At 35.1% G+C, this 18641-nt stretch overlaps 1 protein-coding gene and 1 non-coding gene across 2 annotated transcripts in view; both read right to left on the reverse strand.

Moving 5' to 3' along the window:
- Positions 1-18641, reverse strand: part of shot (dystonin-like protein short stop) — a 156196-nt gene that overhangs the window by 75154 nt on the left and 62401 nt on the right. The window contains exons 3-6 of the mRNA XM_089834673.1: positions 9980-9997; positions 7107-7160; positions 2367-2456; positions 1370-1447 (exon numbers count right to left, since the gene is read on the reverse strand). Coding sequence (XP_089690799.1) covers positions 1370-1447; positions 2367-2456; positions 7107-7160; positions 9980-9997 — 240 coding nt within the window. The remainder of the gene's footprint in view (positions 1-1369; positions 1448-2366; positions 2457-7106; positions 7161-9979; positions 9998-18641) is intronic.
- LOC149717134 (U4 spliceosomal RNA) lies at positions 13293-13433 on the reverse strand. Its single transcript, XR_016368484.1, has one exon. It is a non-coding gene; the product is annotated as a U4 spliceosomal RNA (small nuclear RNA).

Here is an 18641-nt window from a genome sequence, read left to right on the forward strand (position 1 = left end):
ATGAATTCCATTTAAATGAAACAAAATTTAACGCTTCTCAAAAGCAATAAGGAAAACCTAACCCATTAAATAACATTCGCGTACGTCTTGACACTAGCAAAATTGAAATCTACGATACGACTTAAAACCAGCTCTTTAAAACGATATAACTTTTATTAACTGAATATATTAGAAAACGACTACACTACTGCCATAATTCTAAGAGCAAAAGTGGGAGTAACATTGACAAAAGGTCATACGACCTCTAACGTTGACCCCGCGTATGAAAACGCGTGCCAGGAATGTTATTATGGCGTATCTTAAATTAAAATTTGACGTGTTCCATCAAAAGGTGAAATTTTAAATATTTTCAAGTTACCTCCCATCAGGGTGCAGAGTGTAAACTTTACCAAGAACTTGGCATTTAATTAATTTAATGGGTTTGGTTTTTTACAGAAGAGGTTAGTTATCTTTAGTGATAGAATATCGTAACTGATGTAATGTGTGCCTTATTTGTTTGGTTGAACCAGTGTAACATTCCCTCTTCAGAGTCAGTAGATTATAAAACGTGAACGTCCAGGGTTAACTCTAACGATTTCAGTCACTAGACGTTTGACATGATTCCTTGCCGTTCACGTTTCAAGTAAGTCACTCTTAAAACTCTTCAATAGTGGCTTATTTCTACCTTAGAGGAGGACCGTTTGATATTGCAAACTCTCTAACACTGTACACCAGAGGGCCCCTTCCACGTATGGACATAAGATTTATCCATAGTACTCTGGGTCAAATTTGATTGGGCATAATCTTTAGGTACCACCAAGAAGCGATATCTAGTTTACTAGGGAGCAGTTATAAATTCGCCATATTTCTAGCTTTATCTCCAGCCCCAACGTAGGTCCGGAGTTAATCCCCGCCTCTAAATTACAACCAGCATCTCATTGGATCTTGAAAACTCACGTCAGTGCGACGCGAATGACGAAAATTACGTATTTTCCGACTGAGGAGAGGCGAATTAGCCCGGCCTTTTACGTCCCCCTTGTATTTTGAAAGGGGGACTGGGACAATGGTGCGCGAATACTTAGGCATCTTATACCTTTTCCCCTGTAAACTAGATATCGCTTCTTGGTACCACCTATTTATAACAACAAGAACACCTATTTACATGTCCCACAACTACTCTACTCCAGAATCAAAACTACCTTCCTCCAAGTTCCTACTTTACTGTAGTTTATAACCATATCAGCTAACTATGTAAGTTAAAATATTTTGGGTCCAATTCAAACCCTTTTTCATTTTTTCTTCGAAATTTACCGGTTTAGGGGGAGGATGTCGTAAGACAGTTGGGAAACATTGCAATACCATAACATAATTTATATTTTTAAGATATTACCTTTCTATATCGCAGAAAATCCAAGGCTATCTGGACATTTTGTAGCATGTGAAACCTCATCCTGCCCCTCTCTCTGGGCTGCAAAAAATCATAGTGAAAAAAAAAATTAAAATTTAATGACATCATAATTGGAGACCGATTAGAGATATTTTATTAAAAAGAAAATGAATTAAATTTGGCCCGCAACGAAGAATGTTTTCGTCAAATAATACCAATTTTATGTTAAAATACGCTTTGTGTGCTATCAAGGACTTTCCCCTGTTTGAAATGGTAAATTTTTAAACAGTTCAGAACTACTTTGCAAAATAGACGAACGTCTAATGTTAAAGCCGCGTTCACATTTGTAACTCTTCACTAATAGTGTTAAGTTCAAGCTTTAGCCATATCTTAAGCATATTAAGGGTGAAACCGAATATAGATTAGGCCATAAGCTCATAAGATATGTTCCATAAGTTTGCCACTGGTTACTGAGAACTTGTCACGAAGTGACGTGGGTTAAACGTCATAGATTCAGGGAAAGTGACGCCTAGTGAGGCTTAGGACAGACTAAATAGGAAGATGGACTGTAAAACCGAGTGTAGTCAATTTACTCAATTCTCGCTTGTCGTTCTCGAACTAGCTCTCAGTAAGTCTCTAGCATTACGAAGTATAGGTAGTGTCATACTTATGGAACATAAACCTATGATTAGGCCAATTAAAGAGCTAAAGGGGGTTTCTAGAGACGAAATTTCAAGGTTATTTATAGTAAATCATCCACCGCGTTTGGCATTATATTTTTTAATTCTTAAAAAGATTCAAGGTCGATTTTAATCGTTTCAACGATATTAGTGGAATAAAAAAAGGTTCAATTATATGGTCCGGAACCAAACGAGTAATTAAGAAAGGTAGGGGTAGCTTTGTGGTAAGAATTAAACAACGAAAAATATGTTAATTTCATTAAAGGTAATTATAGACCGACCGAGGCTTAGAAACGTTTGTAAATTTAATTAAGACTTACTAAAAGTTCGGTGGAAAGAACTTCCAGTAGAGATATGAGGTTGTGTCCATCACGGAGGTCTTCAAATAGGTCATCCACGTGTTTGTTTGCCTGTGTTCAAAAAAATTAACATTAAAATTAATTTTAATTCAATTTATAAAACTATCGTGCAATAAAAATTCGTTCAACATTTTCATTCACACATTCCAAAATCAAACAATTTATTATTTTTTTTAAAAGGGATTTGTGCAATTAAAACTAAAGGCTAAATTAGTTTTATTTTAATTAGAAACTAATTTCTGGAATTAATTAGATTCAAATCCATTGATCACAGACGTTTAAAATGTACTTATCAGAAAGTGGAGTTCAAACTATGAACTGTTTTACAATATTGAGAAAAACTGCATAGTTTGAACAACACAACGATATATTTCAAAGATTTTAAATAATTCCAGAAAACGACTTAAAATTAAACATCTAAGACACAAAATAATGCGAAAATAAATAGTGTCAAATTAGCATATGCAAAATAAAGGGTGTTGTAAAAACGGCGGTGACAGCCTTTGAAGTTTTATTATGGGATGAAAGGATTTAAAAATAAAAAACACCAAAATCATCAACGAAAAAAGGGTTATATTTGCAAGACGAGAAAAAACCAAAGAGAAAAAAAAAATTGCTAAGAAGTTTGGTATAACCACCAGACCACAATTAAACATAACCCAGGGCGTGTATTACAATAACAAATACAACGTAATGGCACCTAACGTTATCTTTCCATATACTTCAAAAGAGGAACTTGCCATTACTGTTTATGGTATAGTGAATCTTTACGGGTATTTATGCATGAACTCTCAATGTTTTTATTAAAATCATCATAATGGTTTGTAATGATAGAGACGGACGGATTGAATTAAATATATGGTATTAAAATAAGTAACGTCAACGTGCAATGCAATTGACATATCTTCAGACTGAGGAAAAAATATCCATAAAAATATGGACATACCTTTTTCTGTGATACGATCATTTTCATCGAGGTTTTTTTTTTAAGTGAAAGACCCCAGGGGAGAAAGATTTAACAGAGACAGAAAAAAATATAGAGATTAAAATACTACCCTATCTCAAGTTGAATTAAATTCTAACTCAGTATTTTGTGTCTACAATTATAGTCTCTGAGCGGCTTGTAACTGAAAGATACCATAGATTTTCTAAAAGAACAGTGTTTCCCAAAGTTTTTGAGTCGTTTGCAGAAATATGACATAATTTAGAGAACTACTATATATTTTGAAGAAGCTTCGGAAAATCGATTTCCCTGAGTTTTTCAGTTTTTTTCCCATATATTCCCTGAGTTTTCCAGATTTTTTTCCCATATATTCCCTGAGTTTTCCAGGTTTTTTCCCATATATTCCCTGAGTTTTCCAGGTTTTTTTCCCATATATTCCCTGAGTTTTCCAGGTTTTTTTCCCATATATTTCCCTGAGTTTTCCAGGGTTTTTCACATATATTTCCCTGAGTTTTTCCGTTTTTTCCCAAATATTTCCCTGAGTTTTCCAGGGTTTTTCCCACATATTTCCCTGAGTTTTCCAGAGTTTTTCCCATATATTTCCCTGAGTTTTCCAGGGTTTTTCCCACATATATAGAGTAATATATAGTTGAAGCAACCCCTTCAGAGCAAACTTTCTCAAACCTTAGAAATTTCCCTGATTTCCTTAATTTTCCTAAAATTGTAAATTTCCCTGAGTTTTCCCGGGATTTTTGTAAATTAACTATTTATTTCCCTGAGTTTTCCAGGTTTGTATAAACCCTGATTAGTCAAAGACAGTGATGGAACATTTTCTACTCAAAATCGTCTGACCACCCTTTTTTAAAACACCCTGCATAAATTATGCAAATTTTTTCAATAAACAATATTTGTGATTTTTAGAGTCGAAAAAGTAAATTCGAAAATCTCACGACAAAGCGTTTGGGAAACACTGCATTAGAAAAACTGTTTTCTTAATGGTCCTAGCCGCTAAAAGACTATAAATAGGGTAAAGAATATAAAACTATTTATTATAAATATTTATAAAAACTTTCAAACGCACACACACAAACTAAGTCATAAAACATCACCCCATAATTAAAATTTTTCATCTTATAAATTAAATTGACGTTACAAATCCTGACAATCTTAATTACTCCAAAAAAGACCCCCTTGTTTGCAATTATCTAATAAAGACAGCGAAATATTAACAACATCCTAGATCCGACGAATTCCTCTGTATATAAAAAATAATTTAAAAAGTTTTTGTTTGTTTGTTTTATATAACAGTGGGCAATTTTCATATCTTCCCTTACTTCAGCTTCCTCCATTCTAGTTGATTTAATGAGGAAACGCGCGGTAACTCTAAGAGAGGGCTGAACCAAGGAACAATTGTTTCCAATTTGAATAGTTTCAAGATAGACAAAAAACATTTCATAGGGGCATACATAACACGGGTTTTGGCTATATAAAATGTACTGCGTATCTCCCTCAGGCAGGATTGGCCCACTGTTTCATTTGAAAATTCTCTGAGTTTTCTGGATTTTCTTGACTATCTAAGGTCATTTTCCCTGACAAACGTTTTCTAAATATATTTAATATATAGTTTTCCCTAATTAAGCGGATTTTTGTCGATTTACCAGTGTTACCAAGCCGTTGGGGAGCTAAGAGAGACTAGCGCTTCAGTTTGAATCAGTAATTGACTAAGTAACTTGGCTCACAAAGTAAGTGACAAAACTGTATTGAAGTTAGAGAGGTTGGATAAATATTTCTATAAGCCCTTCCCAATCCGCGGTCATATTGAAAAATGGCGGCCAGATATGTAAAAACCTTCTTCAAGGAATCTTGTCCACGCGTTTCTACCGATTTCACTAATATTCAGTGCACTAGTTCCCTATATCCTTATGCTCGATTTGCCGCCATCTTTTAAAATGGCGGCCCCAATAATAATAATAAAAATGTCCCGAGGGGCTGATGGGCAACGCCGGGTATCTTTGCTGTTAGTCAGCAAAATAAGATCATGGCACGATTCGGTTTATTTTTTTCTTGTTATGAATTACATCCATATGTACAATTATTTGTCTTAGTTATACTACGTTTTAACAAAGTGCCCAAAGTAACCCGGTGGCTTTTGAATGTAGATACTTAACCCTATTTCGTAACTATAAGCACTCGAGCACAATCTAATCTCCCTCGAAGCCAAATTGGGTGGCCAATTTTTTAATTACCGGTTCGTTCAAAAAGCTTTAATTACTGCCTTTGCAAGTTTGCCCCGAGAACTTTTATTGAAATTGAATGTTTTTTACCGCGTAACGCTAAATTATTATATGCATTTTTTTTACATTTATATTATTTTTAAATATATAACTAAAGGGATAATTAGAGAATTTTAAATTTTCACTCCAAACGAGTTAACTTAAAACAGATATTGATCGTTTAACCTTATTATTTCTATAACAAAAAAAAAAAAATAAACTGGAACTAAATAGTTCACTGAACCACAATGATGTGAGAACAAGACAAGTGCATATTTTAATTAAAAAAATTACGTCCGTAGCCTGAAGAAAAATTTAATATTTCCCATAAATATTTGCCAAGATTAAGTAATTTTGAATATGCATTAAACGTTAATTCGTTCATGATCTCCTGATTATTTGCATTGTCAAAATGGAATGCAGTATGTGACACATTTTGCACCTTAATATTGACATTCTTTTGTATCACAAATCCTAGACCTCGTTAAGGTACAGTACCGGTCATAACATAAGTTCAACTGGTTACTAAAGGGTTGTCATTAAGTGACGTAGGTGAAACATCATAGATTCTGGTAAAGCGACGCCTGGTTAGGCGCTGTCAAAGGTTAAGTACTGGCTAAATAGGAAGATGGACTGCAAAACCGAGTGCAGTCAATTCTTACGTCATTCTCGAACTAGCTCGAGCTGTAAGTCTCTAGCACTACGAACTATAGGTAGTGTCATACTTATGGAACAAATCTTATAAACTTATGCTCATTCCTGATTTCTGTGATGCTAGTCTCTCTAAAAAGAAATTAAATTGGTCCACAAGTCACAAAACCCTGAACTTCAGTGGCTAATTTACAAACGACCACTTTATCACATATACTTCAAAAACTTACTCTAATATACTCTAGGTGGCGATACCTCTTTGGACTAACTTATAAACAGATTAAATGTCTTCAAAGACACGTGGGTAGCCAAGAAAAGTGGGCGAAATGACAACCCTTTCGCGGTTCGTAACTTTTTCTATTCTTTTTTTTTTTTTTTGGAACCCATTCCTAATTTTTTTTTAAGAAAAAAAAAGGTTTTTTCTACGCTAACGGCTTGATGTAGTTTAAATTACGGTACGATACCGCGACCGTAATTAGCGTTTTTAAAACATTAGATGACGTCGCCCGTAACCCGTTAAAAACACCCCAAAGAATTACACTACCTAAAAAGGAAATAGGGTACTACTAACAAAAACTTGTAGGAGATTCAAAAACAAAAAAAACACGACACAAAATGAAACAAAATAGTAATAATAAACACACACAAAAACAATTAAACTTAAATTAGTGCTAGTGCGGAAAAATGAAATATAAGTATTTTTAAAACATGACATGTCACACAAATAGCAATAAGCATTTAGAAAAATGATTTTTGCTGCTCAGGGTATCGTTTCAAAAATACAAATTTGCAGGGGGTGAAAGGTCACTCGTGTTAATTTGATGATGAACTTACAAGGGGGGAGCAGTTAGGTCTACAAGATTGGCATACATGAAGACAAGTCAGTGCCTGTAAAAATAAATTAGATACATATCGTTCGTCAAAAATTATGTTAATTAGTTTGTCGATCTAGAAAAAAGTCAAAAACATGATTGAAAAAAAAAATAAAAAGGATGTTATAAATACAGATTAGTAACATCTATATACGTAATTAGATGAAATGAATTAGTGATAAATGAAATTTGATGCCACATATCCGTTATTTGCTTAGTGTCAAATATTGATTGACCTTTTGACACCGAATATGTGGCGAAAACCCCCATTAAAGCCTTTTCAGACCAAACAACTTTTGACTCAACTATAGATGAGTTAAAAAGTTGTGTCAGCAAAAATTGGTCAGTGATCAATTTTTAATTTGGTGATTCAACTTTTGTTCACACGACCCAACTAGTGTACTCAACTCAAGTTGACTCATCTAAATGAGTCAAAACGTTTTATGGTCCTAAAATGCCTTAAGTAAAGATTGAAACTGAACTTTTCTTGGGTTTAAATCATTCATTGCTGTTAAAAATGATTGAGTCAAACAAATACTTCTCAAATTAGCATTAGTAATTAACTGTTATTTTAATTGACAAACCCTGCATGGCGCAGAGATTACCACTGGAAGATTCCATCCCTGTTAGGCAAGCAATACTCTCTTTTAACAGCAATTGCTTGCAGCCTTGCTTGCCATAACAATTCAAGGATATAATTAGACAAAAATTAATATTTATCTATTCTAGACTTCTTAACAGTAATGAACGGTTTAAGTAAATTTTAGCTACATGATCCTTCCTTTAACCCGGGATAGATTTAATTTTAGAAGTAGGAATGGAGAACGGTTAGTATTTACTTCAGTCCGACTCATAGCCCAGTATAGAGCCCCTCCCTCCAACACGAAACGAAAAATTTAATTACGTTATTGGTTCACTTAAACTACGTTTTGATGACGTTGCTGACGGGGACGGCGAAAAATACGTAATTCCTTTTTACCTCTGTCGCTATGACCCGCCTCTGCTTTCATACCCCTCCGTCCCGAGGAAGGGGGTCCGGGACTTTGACGCGCGCCCACATTACTCTGTTCTCCATTCCTATTTCCAAAATTAAATCTATCCCTGCTTTGACTAAAGAAATGGAGGTTTCATTATTTGATACAAATACAAATCATAGACGTTGGTTAGAATTATGTATTCCGATGAAGTATATACTAATATAATCTAAAATAATTTCGGCCAGGCTATACCTATACTCATTCGATTAATCGATAAATTTTAATAAATGACATTAAGATCGCCTGAGAGTTGATAGCCTTGGGGCCTTGATGTATTTTCCATTTAATAAGAACTAGGAAATTGAATTAAATGATATTTCAAAAAGAAAAAATCATTAATAGTCGCGGTCATGTGTTATTGAAATGTAATGAAGTGGTATAATAATAATAGTAAAAAAAGGCTTGAAAAGCAAAACCACGTATCTTTTCACGAGGCATATTTGTGCCAATTGAAAAATAAAAACTAAGGTGTAGTTTAGCTCTAACGAATATGTATGGCTTCTTTTACAAAACAACGTATGTAAAGTTACTTGGTTTTAGCTTTCAGGCGTCGGTAATTTTAAAACCTCGATTCGAAGCGTGTGTCAGTTTTATCATATGAATCTATTTGAATTCTTTCACGCGTATACTGATGCTAAACCGCGGCTTCTTGGCCTTTAACTCGGAGTGAAATCTTAGGAATTAGTCTTAAGCCGTAGTTAAATATTTACGAGAGAATTGCATAAATTCATGGATGAAATTTAATTAAATACGAGACCAGTATATAATCCACATGAAGTAAAAATTATAGCCTTGAAAAATAACGTGACATTTCGACATGGCTTTAATTAAAACGATTTTTAATTTAGGGACACAGAATTCTTGCTAAATCTGACACTCTTCAAACCTAGGGCTGTGCGATTAGTAATTTGTTTTTCACTAATCGTCGAATATCAAATTTGTTAAGGACATCTATTGGCGAGAATTTCGAAAATGACCAAATAGTGCTAGGTTAAAAAAAACAGACTAAATTCCAATAGATAATTCGTAAAATCCTTTCGAAGGTAAATTTTTACCGTTTTGTGTTTTGACGGACAACTAAGTAAGGAAAGAGTAGGACGTGTTATTGACGGCGTTCAACGAGGAAAATCGATCATGGATACTTTTACATAACCAATCTCTTTGGTAAGTGCACTGAACGCCTCTGTGAGGTGCCCAAAGACTTACGAATCATCTATTTATCAGAGTGCAAGTAACTTCATCTCGAACGCGTACGTGTAGTCACAACACTACCTACAGGCAATTCTTTCAGATAATACCGTAAGAACTGGTCAAATACAAAATAATTTGGTTCGAATTTTGCAATTAAAACCAAACTGATGATAGTTTAGCGAAGTCAGTATTTGGTATTCTAGAATAACGAAACCTATATCAATTCGTCGAACCCATGCTCTATTTGGTCGTATCGTCTACCTTCAAATTCTTTGCACAGCCCTACCCTAAAGACATAAAAATCTAAAACGTGAGACTGAAACATTACGATACCATCCATGATTAACAGTCCTGATTGGTTATAGGTACCTAAATCTACTTGAAAAAATGGACATGCGCAGAATGTGAAATTCGTATAAATAAAATTAATTGAATCTAATAAATTAATTTTTATCGCAAGGGGGGTGGGATTAAAATATTCATGATTGTGAATTGTTTAAAAAAATGTGCGGTCTCAAATGAAGAGTATATTTGCAATTAAAAAAGAGAGAGCTCCGTCATGCTAGTATAATAGCTAAGACATCTAAACCAAAAAATGGTTACCAACCTCAATGTACCTCCAATGCTGATAAACCCAACAAAGAGCAGCGATAGAAAAGAAAAAACACAAGAAAATTAAACAAACAGATTCAGAGTAGTTAAATCAGCGATTAAAATTCATTAACAACCAACAGAAATAATCAAGACAAACACCAGTTATTTATAAAACACAGTACACAAGGATATATGTTAGTACACCACAAAAAGATATATACATCATTTCACCGCACAAAGACTTAACTGGAAATTAAAGTATAGTTTACATTAAAATTAAATTAACCTTCCTGGTTGTCAGAAGTGTTTATAACAATGTTGTATTATACGGCTTATTTTCGAAATACTACAACTTAATACCCTCAGGGATAGATTTAATTTTAGAATTAGGAATGGAGAACGGTTTGTATTTACTTCAGTCCGACTGATAGCCCAGTATAGAGCCCCTCCCTCCAACACGTCACGAAAAGTTTAAATTATCTTATTGGCTCACTTGAACTACGTTTTCATGACGTTGCTGACGAGGACGACGAAAAATACGTAATTCCTTTTTACCTCTGTCGCTATGACTCACCCGCCTCTTCTTTCATACCCCTCCGTCCCGGGGAAAGGGTTCCGGGACTTTGACGCGCGCCCACATTACTCTGTTCTCCATTCCTACTTCTAAAATTAAATCTATCCCTGATTCCCTTAAATAATAATCCAACGCCAGTTCAGTAAATACATCGCTTCCAAACTAAGAGGATTGATACCATTTACACCAGGAGGAGAGACTACTTGGTACTGCACTTTGTACGCCAAGTAGCCAGACCTCCTGGTGTAAATGGCCTCAATCCTCCTCGTTTTAAAACTATGTATAGGGAATTATAAAGACGACGTAGACCATTTATCAACATTACACTTAAATAAATTAAGAGACCTATTTTAAATACGATAAAAAAAGCTCATATTTACGTAAGAAATAAAATACATATAACCTATTAGCCCTTTAACGTCGGAAAAATTCAAAAGACACTACCTAATTTCAAGCACTTCCAACTCAAAATATATTTGACAATTCAACACTTTTGAAGTTATTCATTCAAAGAGAACAATAGGATTGTTAAGAATAATAATATATTATGAAAAAAGGTGTCCTAAGGCGTTAAAAGGGGAAGAAGAGCGTATCTTCAATGACCACCAACTGAGTTTTTCCAACAACTGAAGATAATTTTTATAATTTTAATTTTAAGGTACAGACTGTAAAAAATGTAAACAAATTTACTTTACCCCTTGCATTATAAGCAAAGACCTTAATCGATTAATCAGGGAAGAAGATAAGCCTTGGTTAGATAGTTATTTACCCAGAATAAAAAAAGGAAGTTCAAACTACTAAGGGAGACAGAACGACAGGTGAACGGAGAACACCTGCCGTGAACTCTAAGCGGCGCGCTTTATTCCATAAAAGATGCTTCTATAGTAAGGTATGGAATGCTACTTGGGGTGGATTTTACCTGTAAAAAGTCCCCCCGTGATCCAGTCACGACCTTCTTGTTCGTGGCATGGTAGGATAAACAATGTTTACGCTTATTAAATGGACCGCGTTCCAACAACTAAAGGTCAAATATTCACGAAATTAGTAAAAATTTGGTTTCAAACAACATTTGACGGTATTTCTGTCGTCATATCTACGTCACAATATATAGCATTGTTAAATTTAATAATAAATAAGCTTTATAGGAAAAATCAGAAATTCTAAAACACACATTATATATTTTTTATATATAAAAAAATCATAACCATTAATCTTATAGAATTTAAAATGGGTTTAAGGTGAAAGATTTCACCTCCTCGCTTTCCCAACTACCTAAGAAGTAAAATATTTGAAGAACTTTTGTGCCCTGTATACATTACATAACCCGCCATTAAAAATAAATTTTTTTAAGAATATTATAAAATATATGGAGATAAATGGTTAAAATTCACGAGGATATATAAAATTTATTTTACCTCCAAATCGATATTTTCATGAGATGCACGATTAAAATTTGATAAATATATATATAATTTTTTTTTTTGGATTTTTATTTTAAGTGTGTAATATCTGACATGTACAGTTATAGAACGATAGTGTGTTGCTGTGTTAGTTTGTAAAGCCCCATTTTCACATGTGGATGCCAATCATGCCATAGTGTGCATTGAAGGGGTTGGAGTAATTTCCTAACTCTGTTCTTAAATTTAACTGCGCTTCAGTGTTGCCATTAATTTTTAAGAGCATCGCAGGTTGGTAACTAACCATAATTCCTTGTGAAGCCCGAATGGGGCATGGAAAGTACTGCCGCGTTGCGGAATGATTTTAAACTAATTTATTTGTGCGGGAACTTGTTTACATTTTGAATACACGGAGGGCAGGAGAATCGTACGACCCTACCGAAACGCCGTGAACGATGGAAACACTTCGTTATTGCCGTTGATGGGGAGTACAGAGGCAACGTTATAGCTTGGAGGAGAGAGAGGGATGGAGTAAATATCTCAATACCTCAAACGTAGCCTCTGATTTGGCTGAAACGTCGAGGACACCCCCCTGGTGTCTTAAAAATAGAAGCTGGTTTTCACACAAAATGAAGGTGTATAAAATTAGCGCTTGACGGCAGCACTTGTCAAATCCCTACCATAAAAAGGCGCACATGGCCCAGCAAAATATCTACTCCATACCACTTTCTCCTCCAAGAAAGCACACTCCACACACACATGTAGAATACAATAGAAAAGGAAATTTCGTGACTTGTTATCTGGGATAATCAGTTCGGTAGATGAAAGTGCTCGGAGATGGTGTTTATCGACCGCCAAAGCGGCTAAGAAGGTGGACCACACCCTTAATAATCGCCTTTGGAACCCCGAAAGATCTTAACGATTAATTTTGGTGAATGATTTCAAAGATTCCTCGCTAATATCTCGTGCACGAGATAACATCAAATTCCCCGGTTCCGCTAAATTTACTTACAGCACAACATTATTTTAATGGCAAAGAGAAATTCATAGTGGAGCAGCATTTAAGCCAATAATACTAATGCTAAAACCCCATAGTGTTAATTTGACTAAGGCTAAGATTGGACAGTGGACCAATTTCACCTCACCCTTCTTGAAATTTAATAAGAAAATTATTCAATCAGTTTATTTTATTGAAGTTCTCACGGACATGGTATATTTTTCGAGCCCTGACTCTTACACTCGTGCCGGAAGTTCACATCAAACACGATGTAAAGCCAGCCATCGTCAGTAGTGCAAAAGATATTTTAACTAATACATATGATGGTGAGTGTAATTGATTTTGGATTATTGATGAGGCCTTTTTATGGCCAGCCAAAAATTGCTATAGCCGACGGTATTTCACGTCGTCTCAGCGGGTATTGGGTTAAGTTTTCAACTAGCAATAGTCACAACTCAGTTAAACTTCATTGTTTATGACAATGCCTCTGCGCAATGATAAATAATTGATAGAAAAACGAAAACACTTATACAAAAAACATGACATCCAAAAAGCGCAGTATATGGTAACCCTTTCGTAAATATTAACTATTCTTGATGCCCGATCACCAAAGAAACTATTTTGTGTCATTTCAAGCTATATCCTCTATAATATTGTCTATAATTAAGATATGTAAAGTTGTCAAATCATAACATATATGACAATTGCCTCTTTGTAAGAGTGAGCTCAGTGTACCTTTAATGACAAATCGTGATATATATGGCATTTTCTAATCCGAAAACACGAGCTTAGAGAATCTTTAATGATAAACCGTAATAGTACCGGTAGTAGGGCCAATTACTCTTCTAAACATTTTTCGTTGGTCAAAGGTCAAATCTGTCTGATGAGGCACGAAAGACGGGGGTATTCATTTACAAGCGTAAAATCAACAATCACGATATCTTCAAATTTTTGACACATCTTTCTGACGTCTTGGAATGTAAACTTATTATTAATTTCACTTCTGGGAACTACCGCAGTTACGTCGTGATTCCGTAAAAAGTAACCCGAAAAAGAAATTTTATAATAATCATGCGAAATCGTCTGCGCATTTTGATTGCACGCAAGACAATTACAGAGAGAGTATGGATTTAATTAGATTTAATCCTTTGAAGGGTGCATTTTTAATCAAAGAAATGACCAGCAGTTGGATAACCTACCTATTGATAAAATATACATCCTACAGGACTTGTAACGTACCAGGGATAAATTTAATTTTGAAAGCAGGAATGGAGAACAGAGTAATCTGGGTGCGCGTCAAAGTCCCGGACCTCCTTCCACGGGAAGGGGGGGGATATGAAAGAAGAGGCGGGTCATAGCGTCAGAGGTAAAAAAGGATTACGTATCTTTCTCCGCCCCATCAGCAACGTCATCAAAACGTAGTTTAAGTGAGCCAATAAGACAATTTAAACTTTTCGTCACGTGTTGGAGGGAGGAGCTCTATACTGGGCTACGAGTCGGACTGAAGTAAATACTAACCGTTCTCCATTCCTACTTCTAAAATTAAATCTATCCCTAATAAAATATACCTCCTACAGGACTTGTAACGTACTAACCGCCGCATCAAATTTTTTACGGCAGGAAATATTTTTGCAATCAAAAAAAAAAAAAAAACGTACAAGATGGCAGCCTCTATGCAAAAGGTACCTTGAATTGTTAAAATAGCACTTCTTGGCGCCATCGCGAAAAAAAAATTAGTACTCTTTAATCACGAACGAAACCGTGGCCCTGTAGCATAGTCGCCATTTTAAAATAGATATTTAATTCCCGCGAATTACGTACGAGGTCGTTGCGGTCGAAAAGTGCGGTAGTTAGAAGGTACATTCTCTATGACGGCCCACTATAGAACTACAAATCCTGTAGGAGGTAGTCTATCGATCACTAATCTACCATTTCAAAAATAGAGGACAAAACAAAAATTTACCAAAATTATACAACGAGAGTAATGTATCCAGCGCCACCAGCTAATGATCACCATAACTAAAAAAACATTAATCAAAACTACGCGTGATACACGAGCATAATGGAGAAATCTACGAAAAATTACTTTAAAAGAGATTATCCTTTTAGAGATTAGGAGAAAAAGCTTTGTTTCAAACAGGTTCTGTTCCCATTAAACCGCAACTTTAGATAAGACTGTGACAAATTGTTGTGACACGCTTTAATAGATAATTTAAGAGATACCTATCCGGATCGAATAGCATCGCGTCGCTTACAACGCGGATGTTTATCCAATAAAAAAAACTAAAACTAAAAATTCCAACGTTTCCCAGAAACGAAACAATTCTGTATTATCAATATAATCAGTTTTAAATATATTTAAACAATACAGTGGGAGGAAATAAAATATATTCATATATATTTATATTGATTGTAGTTTTATATCAGATTCAGAATGTATTTTAAATTGATAGTAAACTACCCGGTTGAATGTGTCAGAATTGTTTTACTAATTCCACCTGTATACCAAGTCATCCCGCTTGGTTCTATATATTTTTTGACACTTTATTGACATTCCTTTCTTATTCGTCCTTGATTTTAATCTATGACATATTCATATTTGCTCATCATTTTCATACAGACAAAATTGTAGTAAATGAAGCAGGGAGAAATGAGGTAAGATGGAGTGGAATTATGAAGGGCGACCAGTGGCACTGAAACCATAGATAATAAACACCAGGATCAGAAGGTCGGGGCAGAGCTTGCCGCGCTTTGTACAAACTGGGTAGGTTCTACTTCCGGAAACCAGCGCATGCGTACAGCGTAGAATCATGGATAAATAATGCACGTGTGGAAAAACAAATTTCCCCACGTGCATTCTTTAAAGTTTTTAGGCCTATCGGTTATCATCTTATAGTATCATATGAGCATATCTTGGCACTATGGCTTTAACTGACTATAAACTACTTACTAGAAACAAAAGAAGGATAGCCCTTAAAGGTCAGGTTAATTTATACTTTAGTATTTTCCATAATTATTGAAAAACATCCTAAGCCTCGGTTTAGATTAAGGGCCACACGGGTGCCACGGGGCGGCGCGAAAAACGAGCATTCAGACCTCGTCTGCGCATAAGCGGAAGTCAACTGCAGAAGTTTGGTGTGCGGCCCCCCCGCACAAGCGCGGCAAAGAGAGATGCACTACGGAAGGCATACCTTCCGATCCTTGTGTTTATTATCTATGCTGAAACACTCCCAGTGTACCTTGCGCACGCCCCTACCCTTCGGTAGGCGATTGTTAAGTGCTGCCACGTAGCGCCATTGTATTTCTTACTATGAAAAGTAGCCTCTATTTTTAAGACAGAGGTGGCGTCCTTTACGATTCCGTAGTGTATGACCCTACCTAAACGCTGAGGATTCTGGGAAGGACTTTGTTGTCGTAGTTGGGGTGCAGAGGTACAGTTATAGGTATGGGGATTACCATTCAAACCCAAGCTATATCTGTGGTAACTTCGTCAATATTGGACATTACTAATCATGATTTTAATCGATTAGTTATACAAATGGGCAGAAAGATGACAAGGAAAGAGTTCTTTGGTCGTTAATATAGAACATTACTCTTACTATTCACGGTTTCAAGTGAAACAGTCAGCGTTACAAATAGACAGACAGACAAAGCTGGGAGTCTTTCTTAATATAAGTTCATTGGAATGTATAAAAACCGTCATTTTATATAAAACTAAAATTAATTCTTTCATGGCCAGTAATATCCCGAGCCACTGATGAGTTGAAGTCGAGAGTATTTCAGACCGGTATGATATCATACACAACTAAATTGGAATTTAATATATGGTTGTTTTTAATTTCTTTTACAATTCCAACAACACTAATTAGAACCAGATCTAAAATTTTTACATTAACCCTAACATCCTTTGTCTAAAAAAAAATAACTTACGCCTAAAGGGTTATATATACATTAATTACGAAATATACTTTCCTTCCAAACGCGTAGGTTTAATTTCGTTCCTAATTACTATTTAGGTATACTAATTAACGACAGTTTTTTTATAGTAGTTAATATTTAAGGCCAACACATTACATTAACAACGACCCTAAAAAACAACTTTTTAACTTGACAATGTCGAAATCCTAATTACACCTCTTTCAAAAACAAATGGTTAAGAAACTTTTATTCTAAACCTGGGCTATTTCAAGCTTAGTATTCGTAACCATTTAAGTCAAGTAGCTATAAGATATGTTCCATAAGTATGACACTACCTATACTTCATAATGCTAGAGACTTACGCCAGAATTGACTTATCACTACACGCGATTTTGCAGTCCATTTTCCTATTTAGTCTGTAATAAGCCTTATCTATGACCTACGTCACTTCATGAGGAGCTCCAGTTTGTAACCAGTGACAAACTTATAGAACATCTTATGAACGTATGCAAGAAGCGCTATCTAGTTTACTAGGGAGAAGTTATAAGATGCCTAAGTATTCTCGCACCATAGTCCAGTCCCCCTTTCAAAATACAAGGGGATAGTAAAAGGAGGCCGGGCTATTTCGTCTCTCCTCAGTCGGAAAATACGTAATTTTCGTCATTCGCATCGCACTGACGTGAGTTTTCAAGAACCAATGAGTTGAGGGGATCAACTCCAGACCTACGTTTGAACTGGAGATAAAGTTAGAAATGCGGCGAATCTATACCTTCTCCCTAGTTAACTAGACATCGCTTCTTGACTTATGCTAATTGACCTTGTAAATAATTCACAAAGTTCACTATAGATGGCACCACAACGCGGATAAGAATTAACTATCCAGCCACATGTTTTTACCCAATGAAAAAACGTGGGTGAAATTTGTTTTTCTGGGTCCTATAGCACCTGTTTCGAGTTCGGCCAACAATTTGAAATTAAAATGAAAAATAAGATTGGGAAAGGAGTTGTTTTAAAAATTCTTGGCAACTCAACTACTGGTCAGAATAATAAACCACATTTTGACTGGTTATGGTGAAATATCCGCCCCGATTTCATTGAGGAGAAAAAAAATAAATGCTTATTTAAATGTCCATAGAGGTATTTTGAATTCTAAGTAATTCCACGCCACCCACTTTTTGTTGAATTTTAAACGCGTAGGCGTTACTTTAAGTTTAGAAATTTTAAACCCAAAATTTGTTTAATTTTTATTTTTTTCGGGAAAGAATTTGTAACCGCTCATTATGTGAATAATTATTCAAGTTCAAGTCTTCCGACGCGTTCAATTAACATTACGCAAGAAGGGGAAAAACAAGACTTCACAACTGGTCTAGATAAAATTGCAATTTATTTGTCAAATACAAATACACATGAGGAAATCTAATTCCTAACTATTTTCTATGGGAAATTTCATGATTCAATCTAAGCTTCAATTTTCAAAACGCAATTCCCTAGATTTCCCAATGAAATTTCAAACCAAAGATGTTTCGAAATCACCAGTTTTCCAACAACTTTCAGGCCTTACTTTCAAATTCCACGAGTTTTTCTGCAACTTTCAGGCCTTACTTTCAAATTCCACGAGTTTACCTGGAATTTCAGACCTTACATTCAAATCTCCCTGCCTTTCCAACGATTTTCAAACCAAAGATGTTTCGAATTCCACGATTTTCCCTCATATTTCAAGTATAACTTTCAAACTGAACGAGTTCCCCTCGCATTTCCGGCCTTATTCCACGACTTTTTCTTCGAATTT

Source organism: Phalangium opilio, unplaced genomic scaffold, assembly GCF_054372755.1.
Source record: "Phalangium opilio isolate 3A_F unplaced genomic scaffold, DU_Popi_V2 ptg000003l_1, whole genome shotgun sequence".
Lineage (NCBI taxonomy): Eukaryota > Metazoa > Arthropoda > Arachnida > Opiliones > Phalangiidae > Phalangium > Phalangium opilio.